This window comes from Limanda limanda, chromosome 1 (assembly GCF_963576545.1).
Source record: "Limanda limanda chromosome 1, fLimLim1.1, whole genome shotgun sequence".
In the NCBI taxonomy this organism is placed as follows: Eukaryota; Metazoa; Chordata; class Actinopteri; order Pleuronectiformes; family Pleuronectidae; genus Limanda; species Limanda limanda.
Genome location: NC_083636.1, coordinates 41,322,461 through 41,345,483, shown reverse-complemented (window position 1 = coordinate 41,345,483; position 23,023 = coordinate 41,322,461). Strand labels below are relative to the sequence as shown.

Below are 23,023 nucleotides of genomic sequence, written 5' to 3'. Positions count from 1 at the left end.
GAAAACATTGAATGTTACAAACTTTTGGAAAACAATATTTTCTTTCTTTTCCAGAACTCGCAGGGATTATTTATACCACTGGATTTCTGTCCATTAAATACACAGTAACAGCAAGCAGACTAAAAGCAATAGCAAAGACTTGAAGCAGAGGAAAACCGACAGTACAACTGCGTCCAAACAATATCCATCTAACATCACCTCTTCAATTAGCTGATTATCTTGTCTTATTTACAAATGTGCTACTTGACAGGCAGACATTTTAACCTTTAAACCACTCACTATATAGACGTGTCCCAGACTCATGCTGTTGTCAATATTTCACAAATGCGAACATGTAACATATGTATCAACAGGTAAGAATCATCTTTTCAGTAATTGAGGTCAGTTTCAACAAATGTGAAAATTAATTAGCCACAGCAGTGTACGCAACTGGGACCGTTAAAATATTGTGTCCATACCTTCAAAACTGTCTGGAAGTCCATCATTGTCCTCATTCATTATAAACAGTGTATTTTCTCTCACTCAGGTGGCTTGATTACTAGATTACAGTGGAATTCTTATGACACAACGCTCATTTCCACCCTTTCTCCCCTCCACAGCTCAGACATTCACCTTGGTGAGCAGCGACACGTGAGCAGCGACACGTGAGCCCCACCGGCCTCGATCTCCACACTGGCATCCCGTAGAGCCCAAATGTAGCCATCCTGCACAGAGCATGCTCCACGGCTTCTGACAACAGAACTACTTTGTTACTACTGTTACATGCCCACAGGGAGACTGAGAGGACGGTAGCCCTGCTAACAGACCGGCCCACACACAGATGGACCACCCTCACATCCAGCCAGAGAGAAAGGCCGATGTACTGCATCTTTAGCACCTATTTTATCTGTTCCATACTGACGTGTCCTGAAGCTGAGCATTCATCCTATGTTGTCCCAAGACATTTATGCATAAATGTAAGATTGTGAAATGGTTTTGTTATTTTAAAGGTTTATGGTTACAACTTATGTCCGTTTCAGCTAAAATACCCCAGAGATCTTCTTTATGCTTGTATAAAAGATGATGCAATTGATGATGAAGTTACAACTAACAACAAATAGTGGTTGTGACGTAACAGGCGAAAGGCCCATTAATGAAAAAGAAGGTTTGGATGATTAACCTGACTATCAACTGCTTCATTTAACTACTTGACCAACGCAATGGTCATACCTACAGTTATGAACACTGGTAATAGTTGAACAAGTTGTGTTTATTGTACAGAGATGATGCAGCACTGGGTGGAGCTTACTGATCACCAGTCCTTGTTGTGTAGTTCCCTGGCTCAATGGGCCCTCGGAAGTAATAATGAGGGTGTGTGTACTGTGTACAACTGGTTCCTACTAAAAGGAACCTATTGAGGTGGTTCGGGCATGTGGCAAGGGCACACCATGGTCACCAGGCTTCAACAGCTCTCCTGGCATGTCCCAATTCATTAAGTCATTAGGCTGCAGTACACACCAGGCAACGGTTAATCACTGCAATACTGAAATAGGAACACTGTTATTTTCTATTTCTGCGAGCTAGAGCCCGATACAAACCATTGGCACATGTATAGATAGAGTGCATTATTTATGACCTTCTGTTTAACTGATGGATGCAGTTATCGCTGCAACCTATTAGGGAATACATTTTTACCTGTAAAGTGTTCAGCAGTGGAGAGTGCTTTATGGAATCAGATTAACATGGTTTTAAATTGTTTAACAGTGTAAAGAAAATGGTCACCAGGCAGTTCAGTTCTGTGGTTTTCAGTCTTTCCAATCCCTGGGTCAGCTAGCCCTTCTGCCTTCTGTGGTCACAGACGCTTATTTCATTTGTTTCTGTCTTTATCTTTAATTCTGCTTTAAAAATTAGAACTATGAATATAAAGAACTAAACTATTTCACAATCTTGACTGTATGTACGATTTGTTTTCGGGGGTAATATAGCTCTATAGAACCATGTTGCCAAATACATGCACACTTGTCAATATACATACCTTTTGATACCTTGCTAAGTATTAAAGTAATTTTAACCTGAGTATTTAAAAGGAGAATATTTTAGTGATGTGGAGGAGAGGATGCTAGCTGTTACCGAGTTCCTGGAGGAGAGTGTACAGCTGTATATAGGAGCACCTGAGTGATCTCACTGCAGATGGGCTAAGCACCAAAACTCGACACACATGCAGTGCTTTACTTTAACCCCAGAGTGATCGCTGATGGTCTTGATTTTAACCCTCTCTGATTTCAATCCTTTGTGTTGCTTTGAGACCAGAGGCTCCCTTATCCCTCTATTTTCACACCCTTTGCACCTGCATAGTAACTGATTGTCCTTTATTGATTCTACATATATAAATATATAAAGAAACTTAAAGCAGGTTTTTACTTCAACAAGGTGCCACTTTGTGCTGCTGTTTTTCTCTTCTTTTTGGACTACGTATCTTGCAGATGTCTCTCTTTGTTTTTCTCTGTTTGGTTTTCATTGCTTAGGGGATCTACAGTGAAGAGGCTGAGGGACATGAGGCGGATCAGACATTTGGGGTTTGAATCTCTGTGGTGGTGAAGAATCGCAGAATAGCACATGTACGAAGCAATAAGTAGGACTTTGGAGCTCCAGGACATAAAAAGAAATTTAAAAAGAGATGTATAAACTGTAAAAACAAAATAAATAAAGGAAGATAGAATAATTTATGTACACACTGAAAAGAAGAAGAGCAAATATTATAACTATAAGAGGTTATTATTAATATTATTAGGGTCAATATGCAAAACGTTCATACCCATCTGTTTTATATCATGTGAAATAAATGTTGATGTTCTTAAAACGTTCCTGTAACTGTTCTCTTTTCAACCATGTCAGCCTGACTTCTGCTTTTCAAGTCTTTTGAGTTTTTGTGTCTGTTTGTGTGACTTAAACTGGATCTGTGGTTCTCAGCCTTTGACTTGTAGCAACTTACAATGAATCAGTGTACTCTCCAAGTTGGGAACCAACGGGGTTAAGAACCTGCACAAACCGAGGGTTAAATCTGAATACAGCATGTACTGTTCAGGGTGGCTCCTATTTGAAATGTGGGCTTTTAATCACAGGGCCATGTTGGGCATAAATAAGAGAAGATTAAATATAACACATTGAGTATAGCCATTGCACCATCACTTATCTGATGTGAAGAATGTGTGCAGTGGTTGGAAGTGCTTCAAACTATTCAAATCAATTAAAATGATCCCTTTAACCAGTGTTTAAAGCTCTGGAAAATGCTGACACCTGGACCTTGAGTTGGATTTTTCATGTTTACTTTTAAGGCTAAAACATGGGGTGAAAAAATCCCAACTCCAAGCAAACGTGACCATGTGAGAGGGTTGAAAGCTCTGGAAAAGTGAATTGTTCTTTGCATTCTGCAAAATGTTAACGGTGCTGAGGTGGTATATGTACATGCTAACGGTTATACTTATTATTCCACTCACTATTATCTATCAATTAATGATCAATGAAGTCGGTGCCTATGACATGTATTTAACTAGAGGGAGCATCTTTTCTCTATATTAGCTCAGGCAGTGGATGAGCAGGCCTTCCTTTCAATGCAACAAGTTGGCCACTGAGGTCAGCGTGGCTCAGTGTCCACCCGGAGAACAGGGTGGAGGTTTAATGCCGCGGGGAAGTGATGGAGGCTAAAAACGCAGTCAATCTAAAAGTAGCGGGGTGCACCTTGCTGAGATAACAACGTGCCTTTTCAGCACTTTTTCAGTGGGTTCATTTTTCTGTTTGTCGGAACACGTGGAGCTGAGAGGCCACAATGCCAAAGATCGTCTAGGTCTACGAAGATGACTCACAGTGAAAACAAGTTCAATCTGCGCCTTACGAGCAGTGCTATATTATACAGTATGATGAGCTTTTTGTGATCGTGTCCCATACATCTTATTACACCAGGTATTCCATCAGTCAATAATACTGGTTCTGACCGGAAAACCAACAAAACGTGTAATTTTGTCTGAAAGGCCGTTATAGCTATAGCTTAACATTTTAGCTGAAGTAAAGATGTATATATAAGTAAGAATTGGACATAATTCGGGTTCGTTCTGTTGTTAAAAAGTCAGAATATACGGTGTAAACTACGTAGGGTAAATAATGGTGTAGGCCGCCTGCTCCCGTACCGAGTGAGGCATCAGTCCGCAGAGAGCAGCTTCGACCATGCGGGGCCGTGACGTCACGCAGAGCCGCCGCTGTGTTGTATGCTCGGAGAGTGAGTGGAGGAGAGGGGCAGCGTCAGGGCAACTTTTCCACTGGAACATCACCGATACATCTCCCCGTGTTCTTCCAAAATGGCTCCAATCACGACCGACGGATCCGAGCAAGAGTCTCAGCCCAAGCCGGATCAAAACGGCCCCGGCGAAACAGCAGACACCGGCAGAGAGGAGCAGGCCGTGCCGGACCCCAAACAGGAACCGGGCGACAACAACGAGAGCAGAGCAGGAATGGACGTGAGCGGTGGTCGTGCTGAGCCCGAGCAGCCCGGGGACATCCCGTCCCGAGTCCCCGACACCGACCAAGAAGCCTCGTCCCCCACCGAAAAGCCCCAGGGCGAAGAAGGGGAGCCCGGTGGCGAACTCGCCGAACCGGGGAAAAGTCCCGTTCAGGGGAGTTTGGCGAGTAGTGTCGATTCCGCACAGGAGGGCTCCCGGGTGCTGAAAGAAGAACAAAGAGAGGGGGAGAACGTGTCCTGCTCGCCGCCTGCAGAGCGCACAAAGACCGCGGAGAGAGCCGGACACGGCGTCAAGCGACGGGCCAGCGTGGAGCTGACCTCGTCGGATGGAGAGCCGCTCAGCCGGATGGATTCGGAGGACAGGTCTGTAGAAGCAGCGAGAGGCCTACACTGATTCCCACAGCAGCCGAGAGGCGGTGTTAGGTCACAGCATGGTGCCAAGTTCACTGGTTTCATGTTGGCTCGGGACTCCGCGTTCACAGCTTCCATCGCGTCTCCTCCGCCCGGGAGAATAGTTCCTCGACACGTTTACACAACGTGCTTTAATACGGTGAAGTTAGTTAAAGGCCACATGTGTGCAGATCACATCTCCAGCTGCACCACTTCACCAAAATGACACTGATCTCACGTCAGCCTGGCTCAATGCTAGTGTGTGTGTGTGTGTGTGGAGGGGGGGTGATGTGTTAAATCCCCTTTAAATAAAGCGAATGGTTAAATCACATCTCCTACATTTAACACCAATCTAGAGGATGCGTCGACTTTCAAGATGGGGACTTTTCCCCATGCAGCAGGACACTGGTTCCCAGCCTTGGTGACTGAAAGCCAATTAACCAGTGTCCTAACTTTAAAATATTCGACACCATGTTAAAGTGGTTATAAGCTAGTGGAACACATTTGTTTAACGTTCTCTCCAGCCCTCATGTCTATCATACAGCCTCCTGTGGTCACTGCAGCCATGTGTGGAACCCCAGCTGCAGGACACAAGTGAGGGTCCCTGCACATGGCTGCACTTAGTGAGGCATGACCATGTTGTAAACTTTAGAATATAGTCAAATCACAACTTGGATCATCTCAAGGCACTTTACATTGAGGCCTTAAACCCAACAGTTCCCACAACGAGCAAACTGAAGGAAACTTTTAGCAGAACCAGGCTCAATGTGGGAGGTCATCTGCCTCAACCGGTTGGGCTGAGTGGAGGGAAATGGGGAAGAAAGGAGAGGTGAATAGAAAAGGAGAGACAAGAGAGATTGATCCGGATCAATTGTGTAACCATCGTAGTTAAGCTCTGGCAGACTGTTTTTTCTAATGAAATGATAAGGATGTTCTTAATGATAGCCAGGTAATGGTAGTTGTTGTTGAGTAGTATCAGATCTGGACCCTGCAGCTCTGGAGTCCTGCAGAATGAGAGCGAGAGAGACTCATATATAGAGAGAGATATAGACTATTTACTGAAGCAGTCATCCAAATCAACTTGTTTTATATATTTTATACAAGAAGTCATGCCAGGGATTTTGGTGATGCTCAGGAAAACGCATTCACTGCTCTTAAAACCACGAACTTTCTCCTGATTGTGTGTTGGGCCTGTGTTTGTCACATAATGTTGCGATACAGGCTGTGGGCACTAGGATAAAATCTCCCCACCTCCCTGCTGGTGGGGGTTGATCAGCACCCCCCCCCCCACCACCACATCACTGAACAAGTCACGTCTTGAATCATAGTTGAATCATACACATCTAGAGATAGTGTTCAGTGTATCACAAGTTGCTGAGGGTTAAGGGCAGAGGATGTCGCACACTGTTGAGCCCTATGAGTCAAATGGGATTTGTGAAGTAGATAAGATAATCCTTGATTAGCCCCACAGTAGGGAAGTACGGTAAAGTAATAATACTTTACTAATAGTAAAATTGGAGAAACCGAAATGAATAGAAACAATTGTAAACATAATATGTATGGTATGAAAATATGTACAGTAGAATATGGGCTATACTAATTTGAGTGATATTCTCAAATATTATGCTCATCACTTCGTCAGTCATATTTCAATTGTATAGCCCATTTTCACTAATCATAATTTGTCTTATAGGGCTTTACAAGGCGTGACATCCTCTGCCCTTAACCCTCAGCAACTTGTTTTTGTTCAGTATATCTGAAATTGTGTGATAGAGATGAAGGGAGCAGCAATGACGAATTAAATTGAAGAGTTATTTGCAGTAATGGTAGAACAGGTGAGTAGGTGTATTGTACATCTAGCAGTCTTGTTTGAGTCATAGTCAATGAACAGCTGCCACCACGATCAGGTGCCACCACCACGATCAACCGTCCATCACTATGATCCACCGCATGTCAGTCAGTTCTGAGTTTAATTTCAGCTGCATCACTGCTATAGAAGATAAACACTGAAGTTAAATGGCCGTGGTGATCGATTGGATTTATTTCCCCCACTCCCTTTCTTTCTTCCCCTGTTTCTGAACTTTGTACATTTGTGTCGGCATTAGAACGTGAACTCCCCTTCAAGGCTTCTGTGACAGATTCAAACAGTGTGAGTCAATCAGCGTAGTTGTGATACACGATAAGGTGGGAAATGCACCTACACAGCAGCTCATTGAGCTCGCTATGACTAACAGTACAGTGTTCGACAGCTGCACTGGATAACTGGATGCTCCACTACTTATAGACCCATTTCCACTTTGATTACAGGAAATTTGACAGAAAATTGACTCATGACACTTTCCCTTTCCCTATTGATTAACTTAGTTATCAAAGTTCCTTCATTTGACCACCGGGAAACATTAAAAAACAAATCTCTCGTCTTATTGAAAGAATTGGTTGCAGTTAAACCAATTTCTGTGAATATAGAAGAAACATTAACCAACTGAAAGTTTCATGGGGGATTTTCCAATGAGGTTTGTGTGTCTAGCTGTTGAAAATCCCCATTTGAACACCAACATGGTATGTGAAACTTGAATCAGACAGTTTTGGTATCAGCTGTTCGAGTCATTGTTCCTGAAAAGAGCGGCACATTTTGGTGTAACCAAAGATAACGTTTTAGAGGCGCTAAATGATTTTGAGGAAGAACGTTGACTGTCCTTAGGACAAGTGTCTCACTGTGCTGAAGCCTGTAGAACATCTGATGGGGAAACCTGAGGGTGTCAGTTTGCAGATGCTGCTGAGACTAATGGACTGTGAGAGGATCTGCAAAAATAATGAGAAACTGCCCATTATACAGGTGTACGCAGACTTTACCCAAGAAGACTAACTTCTTCAACAAAGATCTGATTATAGGACCTGAATACTTTTCTCTGTGAGAGTTTTCAGTTTCTGATTTCTCATTAACTTTAAACTGTGTCATGATGGGTCGCTGAGTTCTATATTGGTCAGCAAAGCTACAACAGTGAACAGAAAGTGAAAGTCTCTGAATCCTCTTGCTATATATCCAGTGATGTGTATCACAACTCTTTCATAATCATCCAGCCAAGGAGGAATAGACGTCATAGTCCTCAATTAATCATGTGAAGGCCTACAAACCTGAATAATCGTACTAAATATAAAGTCTTCATTCAATTCACAGGAGGGCTTCGGGCCACTTGTTCTGTTTTGTTCACTGCACTCACCAGAAGTGCATTCAAAAACAGGGATTCATTTCAGTTAAAAGTAGAATGGTACTCAGTCGGGCACATAGCCCCATCAAGGCTGAACCATCTCCTCATAAAACCTTGTTAACATCCACCAGATCCATTTTTGATGTGGATCTGAAGCAAATTGCACAAACACATAAATAGCAGTTCCCTAAATATGCCTGATTTCCCCCCCTTAAAGATTCATGAAATATTGATCTGTAAAAAATAATCCAGCCTAACTGACAATGTTATCGAGGAAGTGATTGAAAAATATTTCCCAGATCTGCACCATTGTCTGAATCCACACACCTTAAGTTCTTTGTAGGCCCACACCCCATCCTTCCAACATTCAATAAAACTGGCTGAGCAGATTTTTGCAGTCAAACAGCACTGACACCAACCGCCCCCAAAAATGCTAGCACATGAACTGTGCACATATTTCTGCCTTTGACAGTTGCAAATGGTTACACTTATATTTTTGATAAAACATTTGTATTAGTAACTCTAAAACAATTTCATTGCCTAGTTACATGGGTAAGCATGGGTATTCTGGATGATATATTTTTCCCTGTTTTTAAATCACAAATATGAACTAACAGACGGTCAGCTACAACTCTGAGAAACTATTTTTAGTTGGACCCACCTCAGAAAGTTTGTATACAATATCCAAAACGGGCAGCTGTGGCTCAGGAGGTAGAGCGGAGTGTCCACTAACCAGAGGGTTGGTTCCTGCAGTCCGCGTGCTGTGCCATATATAGAAGCGCTGTATATATGTTAGGCATAAAAATGTAGTTTGTTTGACATTTACAATCCATAGCCGAGATGGATTCCAAAAATGTAGTCCACTTTAAATTCGTTCCCCAACGAATGTTACCACATTCCTTTATCTGTCATTTCAAATCAAAAGCCCTCTGTAGAGTCCTGTCATTTTGACTTCACACATTGCAGCTGTGGGAATAATTGAAAAGAATGTATGTAATGTCTATGGCTTATAAAATAGATGAATTGAAACTGTAAAAATAGGTAAGACAATTTGCTGCCAGCCTTGAGACGTGTCTGGCTGCCTCTCGACTTTGGGTAAACCTGCTGTTGTGGCAGTTGTACGACCACACTGTAATTTTAGTTCCCATGCAGAGCCCAGTGGCAGCTGGACACAGAGCAGGAGTGTGAGTGATGTACAGTAGACGTGTATGTGTCAGGGGTGTTAATCCACCCGTAGGATGTGTAAACTCGGCTCCCACAGAGAACAAGTGTGGACAGTGACCAGTGCACATAGTGATTTGGCTTCAACACACACACACCTGTTGCACGTCTGTGGGAGCTGTGAAATCTGCTCATGTCACACATGGATCTACATGTGTTTTTTACATTATGCTGCCAGTTTCCAGATTAGACATAAGTGCTAGTACATGACACGTGATTATAGTCTTAAACTTGGCAAAGCACCTTTTTAAATGGTCTGTATTTATATAGCACTTGTCTACTAATCTCAATGATCACTCACCATGTCATTCATACAGTGCATCTATGAGCAGCACTTTCTCTATGAGAATGGCACAGCCTACTGGGGCAATTTGGTGTTCAGTATCTTGCACAAGGGCACTTCATCATGTATAAAGGGGAAGACTGGGATCAAACCACCAACCCTCTTGTTCTAGGACGACCTACTCTTTCCCCCTGAGCCACAGCCACCTCCAACAGTACACTTCAACAGTACAGTTTTCAGACACAAATTTTTTCACAGCTCAGACATGTTGTCAACAAGCAGTATCCAATGAGAGGCCGGAACAATTTATGTAATGCCTTATTATAGTACTGAGGGAAATGCAGTAAAAACTATAGGTCAGTTGCCATTATGATTCTTTTCTCTAATTCTTTCTAGTAGTAATTTTTTACTTTACATAGTTATTTAAGTTGAATGTAGATCTCTAGTAAAAGATAATTGGGCAGTGCTTACTCTATTTCTGATGTTATTTATGTTCCTGGTTAATTTTCACCCTCTTCATTTACACACATGGTGTTTTACAGCAAGATCACACTTGCGCCCACAATCTGACCCAAAGTGAAGATGGTGCATCCTCATGTAAACATGACCCCAGTCGAAAATGTGTGGTGTTGTGTTCTGGGGAGTCTTGTAGTCTGCATGTTCGTTCAGTCAGATGACTGGTCTGTATATATATAGCACTTTTCTAGTCTTGGTTACAGAACAGTCTTTTCCCATTCATACAAAGATTCATACTGTGCCAGCACTATTTCTATGAGTACCAAAGAACACTTTGGTATGTGGAATGGCAAAGACTGGGACTGAACCGCCAACTGGTTAGAGGACAGCCCGCTTTATCCCCTGAGCCACAGCCGCTCGAGATGAGATCTTGTATCAACTGTTACATGTTTTTCTGCTGGGAGAGCCTTTTTTTTCTACATTTTCTAGATTCTCCCTGTGAATTTTTGATTTAACTTTGTGATCTATTTGTAATATCTTTGTCTTGTGTGCCTGCTGCAGCATCGGCAGCACCCTGATGGACATGGAGAGCACGGCATCCAGCGGTCGCTCCACTCCAGCCATGCTCAATGGTCACAGCGGGGGTGTGGTGTCTGGGAGCGGTTCGGTGCCCGCGGGGGGCAAGTCTCTGAACTACACGTGCTGCTGGGATCACTGTCAGATGGTATTTACCAGCAGTCCTGACCTGGCTGAGCATATCAGAGCCACACATGTGGACGGACAGAGAGGAGGGGTGAGTGTCCTGCTGTCAGGTTACTGTATGCGTGCGCTGCTCCCAAGGTGTAATTGTGTTTTATTTAGAGGGATAAAGATGCTACTAAGTTACCTCCAGTGGTATCAAATAACAGAATAAATTGAAATGTAGGTATCATTTCTCCAGCATTTAGGAGAATATATCGAACCACAAATTGCTGTGTTAAATAGGAAAACATGGACAGACCATCCAACATATCAACTTCAAGAACGCTGGGTCTCTTGCTGCCTAATATATCCCATCCCTTGGCAGGTGCCACTGTTATTCACTTCACCTGTGAGTGATTTTCATGGTGTGGCTTATGTAGTTTACGAGATTTATACAGCATCATAAATGTTGTAGAGTCCTCTGCATCAACACCACCTGGTGGACTGGAGTAGAAAAGCGTTTTACAGCCGTTGGTTGTTCCTATGTCAGCAGGATGATGTAAAACAAGGGTTCCGGGTTATGTTCCCACACTCTGCTTCCACCAAATGTACCTGGAACCTGGTACTAGTGATCTGTGAACCAAAACCAATAAACGTTGAAGTTTCTTTAAGATATGTTGTCTGATCACTACAGAACTTATTCTGTGTGTTGACTATTTGTGTGTCTGCCACACAGGTGTTTGTGTGTCTGTGGAAAGGCTGTAAAGTGTACAACACACCATCAACCAGTCAGAGCTGGCTGCAGAGACACATGCTGACCCACAGCGGGGACAAACCATTCAAGGTGACAGCACACACTTCATTAACCCCACCGATACATTTCTGGTCAAATGATTGCACACTTTGGTGTTAAATGATTAATCTTATTAACTTGACTAACTATAAATCCTCTGTGTTCCTGCAGTGTGTGGTGGGGGGCTGCAACGCCACGTTTGCCTCGCAGGGGGGGCTGGCACGTCATGTCCCCACTCACTTCAGCTCACAGGGTTCATCCAAACTGTCCAATCAGGGAAAAGTGAAGGAGGAGTCTCCCTCCAAGGCCGGCCTAAACAAGAGGAGGAAACTCAAGAACAAACAACGACGTTCACTCCGTATGGACAATGCACAAACAGGCAGAATATATATATATATATAATGTCATATTGTCACGCCCGTTCACACACTCGAACTACTTCTTCATCATATCAATGTTTCTTTCCTCCAGCCCGACCTCATGACTTCTTTGATGCTCAGACCATGGACGCCATCCGTCATCGAGCCATCTGCCTCAACCTGGCAACACACATCGAGAGCCTGGGCAATGGACACAGTGTGGTTTTCCACAGCACGGTGGGCACACACACACACACACACTACCCAGTACATTCATATTTTATCAAGCAGGCAAGACTTGGTGTTTATTTTTAAATGGATGTCAGTTTTGTAAAAGAAAATCACATTAACTCCTCATAATAAAATCGTTAGTGTTTTTTTGTGTTTGTATTCAGGTAATAGCCAGAAGGAAAGAAGACTCTGGGAAAGTTAAGCTCTTGTTGCACTGGACACCAGAAGACATGTAAGACATGGCCTTCTCTTCTCCTCCTCCTCACATCCTTCTCTTCCTGCCTTCACCTCCTTCTCTGCTTTCCTCAGCCTCGACATTCACATTTGACACTAAACGGCATAATTTACACGATGTTTTAAGCCCAAATGTCATCTGAAAACCTCCTCAGAGACAGGTCAACACCGAAATACCATTTTTCGGTCGACTATCCCTTTTACAGTCTTTTCTTTGCCGGTTATGTGGCTGATTCTTCAGAATGTGTGAAGTTGTTTTCACCTGTAGCCATCGTAAAACCACAACACTACATATGTCTGCAGAGGTGTGATTTAATCAAGTCTGCCATAGTATAGATACTGCACTAATAATTCAAATCTTCTGATGCATCAGATGAAGCAGACATTGGTCCTGTGTTTTTTTTGTAAACACTCATAAACTATTCTTACAGTTTGTACAGTGTAGAGTTTGTTTTTATAAACAATTACACCCCATTTAGGATAGTTTAAGACACATGGCTTTGTTTTAACATGAAAACAATCTCTGTCTAGTCTTTTAGCTCAATATCAGAAATGATCTCTATCCAAACTAAAGTACAAATCAGATGACTATTCACTGGTCATGTATTTGCCAGTATCAGAAACGGTAATAGTAGTAATGAGTAGCATCAGAAAATACAATGAATGAGAAACAGCAATATTTAAAAGTAGCAGAAGAAGAACGGGGATTACTTTTCTTGGACTGATGTTACTAAAGGTAACTGTTAGCAACGCTTTGCCCTCACTGCTCGTAGTCAAGTTGTGACTGATTAGAATGTGGGCGTCTGCACAATAGTTTCCAAAAAACACAGTTTCTGTTTGTTCAGACAAAAACTCAACCCAGCAGTGTTTCCAGAAGACTGTGTCACAGGCTTGACAATTCCAGAGTAGTGTGGACGACAGGAGTAACAATGGCAATAGTGCCACTATGCACTTAAAACTGTAACATATTAGTGGACATCATGGCATTTTTTCAAAGTCAGCACGTTGGATAATCATGGGAGATGTTTTTTCTCACCCTTCCTGTGTTTGAGAGAGAGAGAGTAATGTGTTGTGTGCAGCTCTGCATTAATACAATAGACTTTACCAACTTTAAATAGGTAAATATTACAAAATCAACTGTAATATTGTAATATCTAATATTATGGCTGGCCGCCACAAGTACATCTACTTGTAACATTTAGTAATCTGACAGATTAACAGGAATGTCCACAGGTGGCATAACATTCACAAGTGTTAAGTGTTAGACTGTGACTGACACATTCATATGACAGAATGAGCTGTTATTAACATAAACTACATACCAAATTGGGTAGTAAACATTGTTCTGTCTGTTTCAGTCCCTCTTGAGATGTAAAGTTGACATCATCATTCCCTGAGAGCATATTTATGATACAACATAATAATTTGGGATTTGAGGGTTCCGCCCCTGATCCACTCAGAAAGTGAACTAGAGTTTCCTCTGGACTCGAGGAAGTGCTTCTGTTAAAGGTTTGAAGATAAAGATGTGATGATGGTGGTTGGTTTTATCAGAGCTTACCCCCCCAAATCCAGATCAGCTCTTGGCACTCCTTCTCCAGATCTCCACCGAGACCAGAGCTTTCCACTGTTCACACTGCAAAGGAAGTCTCACTGTCACACACGAGGAGAGCTAAAAGAATAACGACCTTTGTTTTACAGTATCTGTAAATGTGTTCTCAAAACCTCTGCAGACTGCCAGATGTGTGGGTGAATGAGAGCGACCGACTGCAGCAGAAGACCAAGGTGGTTCATCTGTCAAAGCTGCCCACAGACACGGCTGTCCTGCTCGACCCTAGCATTTACAGGTGTGCGTGTGTGCAAAGAGTTCCTGTGAGGCAAACATTCAATTACGAGTTTGGATATTGATAAATAATCTGACTATTTTCTCCCACAGGATGTTCTTCTAACAGATCCACAGAAGCTATAATGTCACATCCTGCTAATCAGACCTTAAGAAGGAGGCCATGTGCTCATCCCTTCCTCTCCATCTCCAAAACCCTCTCCCCCTCCTCCCTCTCCCAGAGGATGCTGGGAGTGTAGTCATTGTATGTCCTGGCTGTCTGAGGCCCACAGTGTTTTCTTTTAATAGGTGCTGAGTTTACTGAGGACCCGTAGGGCAAGATGTTGCTTGTTTTAGGAAACACAACTAGAGTGAAAACTAACTGACAGTGCTGTAACTGTAGACCTGTGTAGAAAGAAGCTGTCTTTGTAAATACTTGAGATTTGTAATATATTTTTATACTTTGAATTTTTTACTCCACTGTAGATAGATGTCTTTTTTCCACCAAACATGTTTAAATAGATGTTTTTAAAACTGATAATATTGATCATGTGCATATAGCATTGCTCTGGTTTGATGCCATTAAACTTTTCCAACCTCAATCTCCTCCAAAGTCTTTTTTGTGTTCCACATAAAATAAAATACACTCTGTGACTCAATGGCCGAATGGTTTGAACATATGCCACATGAGCAAAAAAGCCCCAGTTCTCCTTCTGACTGGCTGGACTATTTGGTCTTATTCCCTGTGTCTTTCAATAAGGCTAAAATGCCTAAATAGAAATGCACAGAATGGTCAGGTCCATAACCTTTGTATTTTGTTACAATGTCTGTAATTGTACCCCCATAGTTTGAAGAGTAAATGTACAGCTTTAATTCAAGGGGTTCAATGACTAATTAAACAGAAAATCCTATACACTATTAAAGACTTGCATTCATTTTATACAAATCAAGCAGATTAAAGGAAAGCTTCCATTTGTTGAATTTCAGTGCGCTCTGTTCCAACACCCTGCGTGCTGTCTACTTTGTAGAAATGACAGTATCCTGGGAGTTTTCTGTTGAAGCAAGTGAGAGGATCAAGCTTTGGTATGTGGAGATGGCATCCGAGGCAGATAACGTGGCTACGTGGAGGTTTGCTGCAGGTGTTTTATTGCAACCTTCACCATCAGGTTGATCAAAGAGGTAGGAATCCACAGACAAGCCCTGTGCCAGAAAAGAAACATCACAGACTTCAGAATGCTGCAGCCAGTGGAGCTGGGTCAGGAGGAAAGACCCCAAATGTTAGAAACACACCCAGGTCTTATCAAACTGTGATGGGCCTGCCTTAACAGAGGGGGGCACTGTATCACAGATTATTGATATAATAACAATAATTTACATATTTATAGTACCTTTCAAGGGACCTAAGGACGCTTTATATATTTGAGGTAGAAGGGCATATTTAAGGTGACGGAAAGAAAGTACTTGAAATAAATAACTTAAAATTAAAACCAGAGTAATTGTATCTAGTGCCAATAAAAGTCTGGAAAGAAGTGGAAATTCAAAGCAGGCATTCCAGACTTATAAAACTTAGAACTGGAATTTTGCCGATGTATCGATAAGTATTAAGGCCAATTTATGCCTCTCCGTTTTTTCTATTACGGACAGATAAGACCGCCCTATCCGTCGTGAAACGTCCTCTCCGAGGGCTTCGGACAGCTTTTCGTACACGTCTGATTTTTCTAACTATCCGTCTTCATGTTGGAGACCCGACGGACCGCTCTTGGCTGTGATTGGTCCGCGAACGACATCATTTCCGTATGACGTCATTTTCGTATTTCCGGACCTCAAACTTCCTGTTTACATGTAGCAACAAACACAAACACAACTATGATTCTACGATTAATGTGACGTGTGTGTTAAGCCAGCGGAGTTGTCCGGCTGACGGTGGCTCGTTAGAGCACTGAGGGCATGTGTGCACGGTCACATACGGTTATAACGAGCTTTCAAAACGGCGCTAGCAGGCTAGCCACCATGCTAACTGCGGTGGTAACAGTGCAAGAACCCGCCGTCACGACTTTAATTCCACTTCTATCATGACACTGTTTCTATAATACCGTCAGGTTAGAAGCAAACACTGGATAGTAGTTGTTAGTGTCGGGAGTCCCTGCTGACTGTGTGTGGAAGCTGGGGGGAGCTAGGTCCGGGTAGCTTCTGGCTACATGTAGCCTCAAGCAGATTCAAGCTGTGGAATCAGCAACACAGTTCGGAAACAAGACCGGGGAATCGCTGCGCTAAGAAGCGATTACATCAGCATTTTGACCCGCTGGGTGTCACTTTATTTAGTACTGTTAGTTGCCATGGTTCAGTGTGTGGGACGCAAGCTAACATGTCAACAGAGACACGTGGACTTCTTCTTCCCAAATGGGGTAGGCTTCTCTGAGCTCGTCTTCCGTTGCGCCACCTATGGGTTTGGCGGTGAATTTTTTCCGGACGTAGACTGACGGAGAAGTAAAAATCAAAAATACTCTTTGTCTTCCGCTGAGACCTCTCCGAGAAACGGACACGTAGTAGTATATAAGAGCCTTTTAGTTCCTGTCCCTTTTGTGTTTTTTGAATAAGCAGTGAAATATTATTGCTACAGCTTAAAGAGCCTATTTTGAAAAATGATCAATACGGCTGTGGCAGAGAATTAACTTTAAGAGTTCTAATTAGCTGATCATGATTAAAGAATATGAGGCATTTGGTAACGTGGGGGTGTCTGTCCCTTCTGACCATTTCATCAATATTTGGAAAGGAGGACACAGATAATTTCAATATATATATATATATAAATTGAATTAGGCCACTAATATGTGTTGCGCCAGGTATTCTATGTCTAAATAAAGTGAAAGAATATCTAAGCAATTTATTTATGTTGCGTCTGTATAGATTTATAGACATGTATTAATTTGACAAATTTATTTGTCTATGTTTTTTTATGTCTTTGGATTATATTTGAAAATATTAACTAAAGCTTTCAGGTTATGTGCCCACCTTTTTTCAAACATTAATATATTATGGAAAATGAAAAAGTGATTTAATTATATAATAATTTTTGTTTTTTTTGTTCCTTGGTTCTGACAACAAAAAACGTTTCCTCTCTTGTATGGGGTAAGGGGCAGAGGATGTAATGTCAAGAACCATGAGACAAACTGTGACTTGTGAAGAGGGGCTATACAAATAAAATGTAACTGATTGATTGAAGTCAAACCAAATCCAGACATGACACTTTTGAAAGAACCGTGGGTGGTTTATCAGATCCTCCATTGAAAGACTCGTGAAAAGGAAATTAAATGAAAAAAAGAGGTTTGGAAGTCCGGAAACTCGCTGACGTCACATGTAGTGGCCGGAAATCGCAGGCGGAGTGTGTCCGCAGAGAAGGATGGCGGGTCTAGTGAAGAAGGTACAGTAGAGGTCATGTCTTTGTTTAAAATGACGGAAACGAAGCAGCAGCAGCTCGGTTGATCAGTCGGCTGCACTGCATTTTGACTTTATAACAGAGAATCAGCATAAAGCGTCTCACACAGCGGGGAGGCGGCGGTGGGGACGAGACGCTGCGGTGACACGGCTAGCTGTTAGCTGTTTGGCTAGTGTAGCTAAGCTGTGCTAACCTGTAGAAGCTGAAGAGGAACACCGAGCAGTGAAGTGCGGTCATTTTTTCTGCGTGTTTACACCCGAGTCGCTGCTGTACAGTATACAGCTGAACAGTATGTTTACAGCATTGTCGGAAAAAAGGCAAATGGTCAAGATTTACTTTACGGCATAATTAATAATGCCCTACAACTGTCATTTAGGTCATAAAAAGGCAACATCCTACGACAAACAACATACGTTTACGGTATTCATTCATTTTTAACTCGCATCTACAGTAGATTCAATTGAGTATCTATTTCAATGTGAATATGAACAACTTCGTGTGAATTCTGTGAACTGTGATAACTGGTTTTATGCAGAGAAACTCAGGTCTACCTAATATATGATAACCAGTTCAACTATAAAATACTGTCAGTGGTGAAGAGTCACGTGATCGTGCTGCCTTTACGTTTCTCTGGTTACTATTGAGCCCTGAGGAGCCAATAAGCTGAGCTCACTGATATTCACATTCATTCCCAAAAGGGATTCAGAGGGAGGTGATACAGTAGGTGCACAGTCATTAAAACACACCGGATGTAGAACATACGTGTTTGTAATGAACTGTTGTAGTACAACATCTTTATGTGTGGATCTGCCTTCACACCTGCCTTGTGTGATCCATTTCACCTTATAGTTCTTGAGATCTTTTCATGACTAAATAATCAGAAAAGCTGATGATGATATGAATGCTAAATGGTCACATCATGCGCAGGTGCTTTTTAAGTCCTGATGACCATTCAAAGATGTGCAGTTTTATATTCATAAACCTCTATAATATATCAGTCATGGTTCCTTTCATTGACACATGGACGTAAACCATTGAGCACCAAACCAGCACCCAGGCACTGACATACTTAAGTGTAATGCAGCCAGTCTTAGTATTGTTTAGTCTTTGAAAAGTTAAATAGAGGTACAGAAAACACAATACATACATGGTAGTTAATTGATTAATCGTTCAATGAGTTTTACTTTACTTCCAGGTGCAAATCTTTCTACAGTTTTACATTTTATGTCAAGAGAAATAAATAAATATATATTACATTGTAGTATTTTAATACTATGTCATACTCATAATATTATCGGAAATTAGAGTCCATTTATAAAACAAAATGGTATGTATTTATATAGCGCTACTCTTATCTTGATTACCACTCAAACCGTTTTACAGTTAAGTTTTTGCTATTCATCCATTCATACAGTGCATCTGTGTGCAGCCCTTTATCAGACATCAGTCACACACTGCCGTCAGGGGGAAGTTCAATATCTCATCTTGTACACAGACACTCCAGCATGCAGGGACTTGGAGGCTCCATCAGACCCAGAGCTATTTTTAAATGGTTAATAAACTTTAATTGGACAGTGTTTATTCAATTTTGCCCCAGGTTTCCAAATCATTGGTGCAGCTGAGTTGACATTATGTATGAGAGCGTTTTGTGAATTATCTACCTGAGGGACATAATAATGGGACATCTTGGCCTAGTTGATAGTTAAATATTTTTTATTTGAAAAATATTGTGCAAGCTGTGTTACACAAAATGGAGTTTGAAGGTGTGACTCAGACTCACCAAGTGTCTCTCCTGTGGCTTTTTTCCAGACAACCGGCCTGGTCGGCCTCGCAGTGTCCCTCAATCCACATGAGGTGAGCAGCTGATATTATATATATATATATATATATATATATATATATATATATATATATATATATATATATATATATATAATAATGTGCATCATCAGTGTCCAGCTGTCAATGGCTCCCACCCTGGCAGATTCAGTTGATGTGTTTTCTTCAACCGACTAACCCAACACTGCTTATCCTCTCAGCGTCTGAGGATTCTCTACTCAAAGATCCTGGCATCAGTGCAGACAATGCCACAGGATGCCGCCTACAGGAAGTACACGGAGCAGCTGGTCACCGAGCGATACGACCACGTGAAAACGGTCAGTGACGGGCCGTGTGTGTCTCTGTGCAAGAGAATGGATTATGTGAACATTTGCAAGTATTGAAAATGGTGGAGTTTCAATGTGATTAAACTGTCTTCACAGGAGCCGGATGTTGAAAAGCTGGAGAAGAAAATAAACTGTGGTCAGATAGAAGAAGTCATTTTCCAGGTAAGTCCCTGTCACTGTTGATGTCCTCTGGTAATATCAGTTGGCCTATTAGTGCCTTAATGAGGTAGTTAAGCTTAACTGAGTGTGATAGACGTAAGAGAAAACACTTTTTATGGCAATATATTTTGTTGCTTGGATGACACTTTGTGTTCATGACATGGATGCAGACTCACTACAGATAAAATAAGCCTGTAAAGGGCTTTGTTTTCTAGAGGAGGCTTCGAGGTTCTTGTGGCTGGGGGCTGGGATTGTAGCAGCAGCACCAGCACAAAGTTTAATAGACTCTTCGTACTGTGCCGTTGTTGCAGGATGTGAACGTGCAGAGGCAGAGTGGGGGTGGGTGTGTGAGGGAGGAAACTGTCTTCTCTTCATGCGTGGGCCCTTTCTGTTCATCTCTGTGCATTTTTTTTCCAGTTGATCAGTGTTACCCATTCAGTTGTTATTCTTTTTAATCCTCATTCCTGAAAACCTCAGGTTTTGTTTTCTGTATGCTGATCACACCCTGCGTCCATCTCTCATTCTATATGGGTTATTCACTTGGACTCGGATGTGTTTTTATACAAATCTATGAAGACTGTCCATTTTCTTTCATAGTGTTGATTATCAAAAGCATAGAGTACTACCCGAGCCAAATCTATAAGCTGGAACTGTGTGTGAATACCATTGTCATGAAGTTGTCATGGGAACAGTACGCGGCGGCAGATATGTGCTACACTTACTGCTGCTACATGTTACTCCCACTATAAGACACATGTCAGTTATTTTGTTTATTTTAAACGGTAAAATAATGATATCTGTTGTGAATTTCTCACTTTAAACAACAAATAACTGCTCCCAATTGTCCAAATATATCTATTACATGTGACACCATAATGAGTTGATCAGTGTTATTGAATGCTGTTTTATGTGTGCATGTGCAGGCGGAGTGTGAGTTGAATCTTTCCAGGAAGATGTCTGAGTGGAAACCATGGGAGCCGCTGACAGAGGAGCCTCCTACCAACCAATGGAAATGGCCCATCTGAAGACACCTATGTAAACTGTATATTATTGTCTGTCTGAGTGTGTGTGTGCGCGGGTGAACAGAGTGATGTACAAATAAAAGTCCTGCAAATATTTCCCCATTTATTCTCCAGAGTCTTTAATTCATAAACACAAGTAAACAAGACAATTACATTTTTACACATGTTTGTGGAAATAGTTGATAAATAAAACATGACCTGTTCTAATAACTCTGACCCCAACTGTGCTCCAGTGGTTTGGATTGCACTGGTGCACAGATCAAATCAGACCAAATCATCTGGGTGACTTAAACCTTCACCGCTTCAGAGCTCGATCATTTACATAACTCTGGAGCTGTGGTATGTTACATTGGGTCCGTTTATTGGATTCAGCTCTGGAAACTATTCATTGTCTGTGTCATAATGTATCCCTTCACAATAAAGTCCCTTTATTTAGTCAATAGTAAAAATAAAAGCGTTTAAGCTGCTACAGCCCAGAGGACGCTTCATGTAGTGTTCACTGAGCCACACATCCTTCATATACATCCCAACATGCTGTGATGTCATCAGACAGACAGAGGCACATGACAGCTACACAGACTTCAGGCTCTGACCTCCTGTGGCCCACTAGTGGCCCTCTGCAGCAACTGCAACATGATGGGATAGATGGGGGCGAACTCCTTCCCCTGCCGAGCCCTCACTGACTGCACGTAGGCCTCCAGAGCGCCCCTTAGGTGAACAGAGAGGACACAATATTACTCCTTATGACGACATCACATTTCCTGTTAATGGCTTTCAATGTGCAGCTATCCTTGCAAATGAACACAGAACATATCTGTTGTGTTTTTTTTCACAAGAACTCAACTGTGACTGTAGCAGGTCACATGTCTGCAGGCTGATTTTCACAGTGAGCTGAAACCAGCAGCTACCTTGGGGACAGCATCCGTCTGAACATGGTGTGTGTGTTTGTGTTGACAAAGGATTTGCATCTTAACTTTGAGGGGGAAATTTTATGTGAAAGAGCAACAGTTCACAACCAGAGGCTGAATGTTCTCCACAGTCAAACAGTGAGTGTGTGCACACTTTATTCATCATGACAGTGGTCCTGGAGATAAAACTCAGATTTAATATAACCTATTTATAAGTTATGTGATGTGTGGCTCGATGTGATTGGTTTGTTCAACAAGACACATGGATTCTCTACATTAAGTTTATTAAAGGCCTGCTCACACCTTCGCTTCCTGTTAACCTCCAATCTGTGTGAGCGAGGAAGCAAATAAAACATTCCTTTTCCTGGGGCGAGGAAAATCGCATTTTGGCATTGCATGGATTTAGACTTAGGTGAACTTTGACCTGCAGTATTCGCCGCGCATTTGCATGCGTGTGACCGGACAGAGCCGAGTCTGCACAGGCGCTCGACTGAAAGCAACTCTAAGCATCAATTTGTCTACAAGCTGCCTCCAGGCACTGACTGTAGATCGGCCATATTTCTGCAGCAGCCAGAGCCCAACACACACATCCCTGCAATGTGTGGTGAACCCAGAGCACCAGTGGTTTTGTCCATTACTATTCCTTTGACAGACAGGTGGCAGCACTGTGCTGTGAAATGTTGCAGAAGGCCAGTAAAGACAGTGAAGAAGACTGTGACTTAGTAAACATTCATGCAAACCTTGTAGGTTTTCAATAATTCCAAATGAACTGAATGACCATGTTTGTTAGATGAACGTCTGTGTGTTAGACCTGTGATGCACCAGCACTCCAGACGGTCAAAGGGATCTACCACTACCGACTGTTCATATTATTATTCAGCATGTTATTTATTATCAGTATTACCATCATCAACTGGTGTTGCTATCAATGCTGCTGTTATCCATAATACTATGATCTCCTCACTTGTATTATTCTCACTATAAATGGTAAATGTTCTATATTTATATAGCGCTACAGATTACATTCACCCATTAAAGGGACTCTTACCTTTGTTGCATTTGAGAATTACAGCACATTCAAATCATCCCGCCTTCCTCCAATGCCCCACCCCCTCGTTCCCATCCGCGGTGTTTTTTTGAAGAAACTTTATTTACAAGCAGACTT

The 23,023-nt window shown here is 42.0% G+C and overlaps 4 protein-coding genes across 4 annotated transcripts in view; 3 read left to right on the top strand and 1 right to left on the bottom strand.

Annotated features, from left to right (window-relative positions):
- LOC133012197 (pleckstrin homology domain-containing family A member 5-like) overlaps nucleotides 1–2,780 on the top strand; it is a 194,528-nt gene extending 191,748 nt beyond the window's left edge. Inside the window, exon 32 of the mRNA XM_061080181.1 lies at nucleotides 600–2,780. Within this exon, the coding sequence (XP_060936164.1) occupies nucleotides 600–634 (35 nt within the window). The 3' untranslated portion in view covers nucleotides 635–2,780. The remainder of the gene's footprint in view (nucleotides 1–599) is intronic.
- A 1,470-nt stretch (nucleotides 2,781–4,250) lies between these two features.
- Nucleotides 4,251–14,770, top strand: aebp2 (AE binding protein 2). Its single transcript, XM_061074519.1, has 8 exons — nucleotides 4,251–4,855; nucleotides 10,613–10,844; nucleotides 11,469–11,576; nucleotides 11,697–11,883; nucleotides 11,997–12,121; nucleotides 12,280–12,347; nucleotides 14,080–14,193; nucleotides 14,283–14,770. Exons 1-8 carry the CDS (start codon nucleotides 4,332–4,334, stop codon nucleotides 14,293–14,295), a joined length of 1,371 nt encoding a protein of 456 aa, XP_060930502.1. The 5' UTR covers nucleotides 4,251–4,331; the 3' UTR covers nucleotides 14,296–14,770.
- Nucleotides 14,771–17,538: 2,768 nt separating this feature from the next.
- On the top strand, nucleotides 17,539–21,052 carry ndufa5 (NADH:ubiquinone oxidoreductase subunit A5). The gene is made up of 5 exons (XM_061073245.1): nucleotides 17,539–17,589; nucleotides 19,414–19,458; nucleotides 19,644–19,760; nucleotides 19,866–19,931; nucleotides 20,852–21,052. The coding sequence occupies exons 1-5, from the start codon at nucleotides 17,569–17,571 to the stop codon at nucleotides 20,951–20,953; spliced, it is 351 nt and encodes a 116-aa protein (XP_060929228.1). The 5' UTR covers nucleotides 17,539–17,568; the 3' UTR covers nucleotides 20,954–21,052.
- Nucleotides 21,053–23,023, bottom strand: part of cog5 (component of oligomeric golgi complex 5) — a 47,437-nt gene continuing 45,466 nt past the window's right edge. The window contains exon 22 of the mRNA XM_061073256.1: nucleotides 21,053–21,658. Coding sequence (XP_060929239.1) covers nucleotides 21,532–21,658 — 127 coding nt within the window. The 3' untranslated portion in view covers nucleotides 21,053–21,531. The remainder of the gene's footprint in view (nucleotides 21,659–23,023) is intronic.

Coding starts and splice junctions, on each gene's coding strand:
- aebp2 (XM_061074519.1), top strand. CDS start 4,332: ATGGCTCCAATCACGACCGACGGATCCGAGCAAGAGTCTCAGCCCAAG. Junction 4,856..10,612: donor CGGATGGATTCGGAGGACAG/GTCTGTAGAAGC, acceptor TGCCTGCTGCAG/CATCGGCAGCACCCTGATGG. Junction 12,122..12,279: donor GTGTGGTTTTCCACAGCACG/GTGGGCACACAC, acceptor GTTTGTATTCAG/GTAATAGCCAGAAGGAAAGA.
- ndufa5 (XM_061073245.1), top strand. CDS start 17,569: ATGGCGGGTCTAGTGAAGAAG. Junction 17,590..19,413: donor TGGCGGGTCTAGTGAAGAAG/GTACAGTAGAGG, acceptor GCTTTTTTCCAG/ACAACCGGCCTGGTCGGCCT. Junction 19,761..19,865: donor GATACGACCACGTGAAAACG/GTCAGTGACGGG, acceptor CTGTCTTCACAG/GAGCCGGATGTTGAAAAGCT.